At 40.6% G+C, this 6584-nt stretch overlaps 1 protein-coding gene across 4 annotated transcripts in view; it reads left to right on the top strand.

Moving 5' to 3' along the window:
- Positions 1-3615: 3615 nt before the first annotated feature.
- Positions 3616-6584, top strand: part of LOC107749411 (spermatogenesis-associated serine-rich protein 2-like) — a 15120-nt gene continuing 12151 nt past the window's right edge. Inside the window, exons 1-2 of one of the 4 annotated variants that reach the window (XM_016564557.1) lie at positions 3616-3755; positions 5207-5258. In XM_016564557.1, the coding sequence (XP_016420043.1) occupies positions 5234-5258 (25 nt within the window). In that variant the 5' untranslated portion in view covers positions 3616-3755; positions 5207-5233. Of the gene's footprint in view, positions 3756-4213; positions 4240-4292; positions 4470-5076; positions 5096-5206; positions 5259-6584 lie in introns of those variants that run through there. The other 3 variants (XM_016564574.1, XM_016564565.1, XM_016564581.1) reach the window with 3 other exon arrangements.

Consider the following 6584-nt stretch of genomic DNA (forward strand, 5'->3'; position numbering starts at 1 on the left):
CTGATCTGTGATCGCGCTGATATTCTAAACAGCATGTGATATTATATCATGTAGTAATATAAGACACAAACTCATACAGGGGCATTGACTTCTACTCGTCTCCATCACACAGTCAAGAGAGCACCATCAAGGCTGTGTTTGTTTGTTTTTGATCGTTTCATTATAACATCAGTTACTGTAATATGCAGACAGACATATCAAAGGAAGACTGTGTTATGAAAAGTATTTTTACATTCACATTTAGTCATTTAGCAGATGCTTTATTCCAAAGTGACTTACAGATGAAGAAGCAATCAAAACTAACAAAACAGCAGTGATACACACGTGCTATAACAAGTCTGTTAGCTTAACACAGCACACCTAGCAAGGTTTATTTAAAATTATATAATAAATAAAAAGAAAACAAGCAGTTAATAAATGAATAGAGTGCAAGTCTTTTTTTAAAGAATAGAATTAGAATAGAGAGAGTTAGAGTTAGAGGGTCAAATAAAGATGGAAGAGATGTGTTTCAGCTGATTCTTGAAGATGGCTAATTATTCAATGCAATGTTTTAATGCATTAATGCTTGTAATGCACATCATAATGCACTGTAGAATCTCATGAATAATTCTAACCGCAGTTAATTCATTATAACACTTAATTCATTGCTACACTATGCATTTTAAAATCTGTTAATTATGACAAGATATAATGTATCACAACGCACATGATCAATAATTATAATGCATTACACCTTTTAATAACCCTTTACAATGCAGTTTACATGAAGACTTTAAGTAAAGTGTTACCATAATTATTATTATATTATCTCTGTTAACCCTCCACTACACTCAATACTAATCATCGCGGTCATGTTTTGTTGTTATTATCTGCATTATTATTATTATTATTATTATTATTATTAGGCTATGCAATGTGTGTGTCAGCAGATAAAACGAGCTCGACTAAATGAAACACACACACACATATATATATATATATATATATATATAGAAATAAGCAGCATTCAGAAGGAATGGAATCCAGAAGCAGATTGGATCTTCATGTGTGTCGCGACGCCACGCTTTATCACTCACACACACCGCGATTATATGACAATCTACGCAGAAATGTGTTTGTGTGTGAAATGCTTTACCAGATTCCTCTGTCACATAGGGGGTTGCCATCTTTAACAAAGACTAACTTCCGTTTCCGCTCTGTGTCGCTATCGCGAGACTGTGAGTAGTGCTGGGAGAACCGAACCTTTTCAAAGCTTCGATTCAATTGAACCAATTGCTTCGCAAAATGATTCAGTGTTTCGAAGCGCTCGGAACACCACACGCTGGTGACGCCTGCTGGTCAAACTGTGGAAATGCAACAACAACAACAAAAAAACTGCTTTTTATAAACCCAATGCAAATGCGTTCTTGAAAGTATAATACATTAAATGCAATAAAAATAATGAAATACCATTAAATATGAAGTGTCTGTATAACGTGTTTTTTAAATAATAATTATTAATTTGCAGGGCTTGTTTTGTTTGTTTGCAGGGCTTGTTTTGTTTGTTTTATGGAGAGCTTAAACAGGCCAGTGAGAGACTACAACTCATCCTTTTAATTACACAAATGTCTCGTTAAAAATGTCTACAAATTGATAAAACTGATCCGAGATCAGAGACGATCAATGGTTCGCCGCTGGGAGGCGAGCTCAATGAACTCGCATGATCCATGGATTCACAGAGATCGACCCCAAAGCCAAACTATTGAAATTTCGAAAAGTTTCGAAACAGTTGTGACTTAACGAAGCCTCGTTTACTGAAATCACGTGACTTTTTTTTTTTTTCAAACTATTGACTTTTTTTTTTTTTTCAAACTATTGACATTTCCAAACGTTTCGAAACAGTTATGACGTAACGAAGCCTCGTTTACGGAGAGCACGTGATTCGAAGCTTCACGAAGCAGTGATTCAGCAGCGGCCATCACTAGTGTGCAGTGAACCACGTGATGATACTTAGTTGCAAAATAATATCTATAAATATCTACATTTATAATGACATTATATTGCATTTACACACACAAAACTCTTTTGCTTAAATCAACTCTTTGAAAACAGAAGCCAAACATTCGTTTCATTTTATGGATGTGGAACTTCTCGGATGTATCAATAAATCTACATATATAAATGTTTTTCTTCCTTTCCATTGAAATATATGTTTAAATGTGTTCCACACAAATGTAAAAACCCCTATCAGCTGTTCTTCGAGCTTCACACATCAGTGTCTTCATCACCCAGCCTTGTCAATTCCTAACTGCTATTTCATATTCTAGATATGATATGAACAAAATATTTCCCGTTTAATAACTTGTGTGTGGCCCTCTAGAGGAAGCTGCTCACTCTCGGGCTTGATGCTGATTGATTGGATCCTATGGTTTGCTTTAAACAGTCATTCAGTGTGTTGGTTATGGAGAAAATATATATAATCCAGCCATCATTTTACTAGCTGAAAAGTCAAAGCTGTGTTTTGTAGCTTCTGAGGTCATATGATGCTTTGTTTGAGGAACCGTCTCAAAGTGAAGCGGTTGTTTGTGTGCAGTGTTAATGCTTGCGTCTGCGTGCTTGAGCAGACGTCAGAAAGAGCTTTATTTATACACGGTTTCTGTTGATGTGCTTTGGATACCTCCCCTCCCCAAGCCACCCTGAAAGACCTACCAGTGAGATAGGATTCAAACCAGCGAAGAGGAATCCCTGTTATGCCCAGTGAAGAGAGGGCAGACAGGAGGATCTGATGATTGTCAGTGTCAAAAGCAGCAGATAGATCCAGCAGAATAAGAACAATATTTCACAGGTGTTAGTAGAGATTGGTGAGCACAGTAACAATATTTCACAGGTGTTAGTAGAGATTGGTGAGCACAGTAACAATATTTCACAGGTGTTAGTAGAGATTGGTGAGCACAGTAGCAATATTTCACAGGTGTTAGTAGAGATTGGTGAGCACAGTAGCAATATTTCACAGGTGTTAGTAGAGATTGGTGAGCACAGTAGCAATATTTCACAGGTGTTAGTAGAGATTGGTGAGCACAGTAGCAATATTTCACAGGTGTTAGTAGAGATTGGTGAGCACAGTAGCAATATTTCACAGGTGTTAGTAGAGATTGGTGAGCACAGTAGCAATATTTCACAGGTGTTAGTAGAGATTGGTGAGTACAGTAGCAATGTTGCTCAACATAAATGACAGTCATATTCTGCGCGTTCATTCACTTCCGTTTGCGCGTGCACGTGATGGTCAGCGCTTAACTTTTAATGAACTTCTTCTTCTTCTAATAACGTTTATTGGCGGATGGCAAACCAACTTCTGGTGCATTTACCGCCACCAACTGGACTGGAGTGTGGAGCACTAATAAGCAACTAATATATACATATTTATATTTATCTATATTTTATATAATAAAAAATAAAAAAAACACACATTCCTAAATTCTCCTGATTAATCCTATTTCTTTAATGTATTCATGTTTTCCTATATTAAACAGAGAGTAATTTAATCTAGTATGCCCTATTCGGATGCGAGAAATAATTGTCTTTTAATGAACTGCCGCGCGTGCTCGCGGATATAGACCCGGGCGGAAGTGACAGGGGCGCGCGCTCGCCGAGCGGAAGTGACGCGTGAGCCGGCTGGAAGAAAAGACAGTCGTTGGCGCAGAAGCGATCGCACAAAAGTCCAATAAAAGAGTGTTCGCCGCGTGTGTTCGCGCCGCGGATTCCCGCCGCTCGTGCAGGTAAGACGTTCCCTCCGTCGCTCTCCTGATAAACGCCTTCTGTTCTCCGCGAACGCGGCTGCGCGCGCGATGCGTCTGCGAACGCGAACAAAAACACCAGGCGCGCGCTCGCGGCGCGTTAAACCCGGGCTCCGAGCGTCTGTTTTCATCCGCGCGGCGTTGCTCTCGGTTAGCATACATTAGCTCCGCGGCTAGCGGAGGCGTTGCTAAGCTACTGGACACACACACACACACAGAGAGAGGGAGGGAGGTGCTGCATAAACAGCCAGGTTTCTGAGTAAATCGCATCCTCCACAGCCGTGATCTGCGCGTGCTGGACGAGTGTTGTTGACACCTGTCAATCATTAGGGTCACGTGTGCAGTGCCACCTCAGCGCGCTCCGGGTTTCGGTCCCGCTACCAACGCTTTGAGCGGCTCCGGTTCCGCCTCTCTTCTTCTGGACGCGGCTCGGATCCGCCTCCTCTTTGGCAAACAGCGCTGTCAGGTAACAGGTAACGTTAAAAACAGCGCGCGATGAATGCGGCTTCACCTGCTCAGGTGCGCGTGTGCTGACGCCGCGTGACGCTGGGGACGGGCGTGTGCGTCAGCCGAGCGTACGTGTTTGCATAGTTTAGGTTTCTGTTTCCTGAGAGAGAGAGAGTCTGCTGATTAAAGGCTCATAAAGCAGCCGGTGACACCGGGCTCTCGGTGAGGAACGGATCCGGATCCACTGAGGTAACGTCACCGCGGAACGCTTCTGTCTCCGTCAGTTATTCAGTCAGACGCGTTGTTTTGGGCTTCAGAGGGGCGAACGGGAATGAAAGCACACTTTAGTTTCCTTCACCAGATCGTTTCAGTTAGAGCTCTGAGGATCTGAGGATCGTTCCCTAACTCTGTTCGTAACTTACACGGAACTCTGTTAACGATGGAGCTCGCGACCATAGTTGCTTCTGGGAAACGCAGAGAGAGAGATTTAGAAATGGATATCTGTTCTAGATTCAGTGTAAACACTGTGCTTTGGCAGTACATTGTCATGCCAATAAAGTATGAGTTGAATTGAAAATCCTGTAGATCAGAGAGAGTAGATGTGTTAGTCTGAAACTCACAGCAGCACAGAATAAGATCCAGATCACCGCTGGCCTTCAGGACTATTTAAACTCCGTCTTAGTGTGTAATGTTTAAGTTGGGCTTGGTTCTGAGTAATATTATAATGAGATATTATAATGTTTGCACCATGTTGAGTTGTCTTTACACAGACGGTTTAATGCTGCTCAGAGGTGGCTTAAATGCTTTTACACAGATATTACACCGCTTCACTTCTGGCTCTGATGCACTTCATCAATGAATCAGCAGCAGTTTACATCAGTGCTTTTTTCTTCATCTCAATGTTCTTGTTTTGAGATTGCACAGATTAATCACGGTCTTGATTACGGTGGCGGGTGTTAAACTTCAGATGTTCTCTGTTCCTGTAGATTTGTGACTGACTGAGGAGGAGGAGGATGGCGAGGAAGAGCGGTTATAAAGGTGAGTTATTCGGTTCATATGATCACTGACAGGCTTATTCTGATGATGTATCACGATGAGTTTAGCTGAGTTTTTAACGACAGTATGCCGCGCTCGCTGTATGGCAGCGCTGAAGGTTTTCAGGTGAAACGACACGAGGGATTATAAAGGCAGGACTCTATCCTCAATTTATGTTTATAACCCACTCACAATTTCAATAAAAGTTATATTTTTCACTGAACTCGCTACACACTGCAGCGTTTCTCGCTTGACAGTTATTATATTAAATATAGGACTTAAGAACAGGACAGTAAAATATGATACAGTATGTCACGGTAGATCTGTGTGTTTTTGTTCTTCACGTTTCTTTGTTCTACAAAGAACTTTGTTGTTGGAACAACTTTTAACTGCTTTTGCACCTTTTCCTGTCATTCTCTGATGTTTTTAAATCTTTGTTTAAATAAGCACATACTATGAATTATAAACAGATAGTTCTGGTGCTTGATTCTGATTGGCTGAGCCGCGTTCGAAGCTGTTGTAATTTACTCTACAAAGAAACACACACCTTTGTTTACATCTGTGTGTTGCTCGGCAACCACTTTGTTGGAACCACAACCGTTTTTGGCCCCGTTTACACTAGTGCATTTTCGTTTTAAAACGCATAACTTTTGCTACGGTTACGCCTATCGTTTACACTACTCCGGCGTTTTCGACCCTCGAAAATGGAGACTTTTGAAAATGCTGCAGACCCCGTTTTAGTTTGAAAACTCCGGGGTAGCGTTTCAGTGTAAACGGACCAAACCCGTATATATATCTGTGACCAAAACGGAGACTTTTGAAACGATGGCGTGGCTGCCCACACTCTCTCTGCGTATCCTTGACGACCGTGTAAACGGTAACATCATGCTCATTGTTGTACCCATAGATCTGTAAAGCAGGGCTCGCAAAATTTCAAAATCCCTGGTAACCCTTCGGGCAGGCATTCTTCAGATTTTAGTAGCCCAAAAATGAATTTAACTAGCCCGAATAAAAGATATTGTATTTTTTCTTCAAATAACAAGTCAAGAGACTAGTGGTGCAAGTTACGGATCACAAATCTCACAGTTCGGATTATATTTCATTATCATGTCACAGATCGGATCATTTTTCAGATGAGCAAAAAAAATATGGTTCTTTATTATTTAAGTAAAAATTATTATTTTAAGAAAAATTTACTACTTCGATACCACAGCAAAAACTAGTAGCATATAGGGATGTAACGATTCACTCAACTCACGATGTGATATGATTCACGATACTGATTTCACAATACAATTTTCTCACAATTTCTTTTTTAACAAAATGATA

The sequence above is a fragment of the Sinocyclocheilus rhinocerous genome, unplaced genomic scaffold, assembly GCF_001515625.1.
Source record: "Sinocyclocheilus rhinocerous isolate Xijiao unplaced genomic scaffold, SAMN03320098_v1.1 scaffold2627, whole genome shotgun sequence".
Lineage (NCBI taxonomy): Eukaryota > Metazoa > Chordata > Actinopteri > Cypriniformes > Cyprinidae > Sinocyclocheilus > Sinocyclocheilus rhinocerous.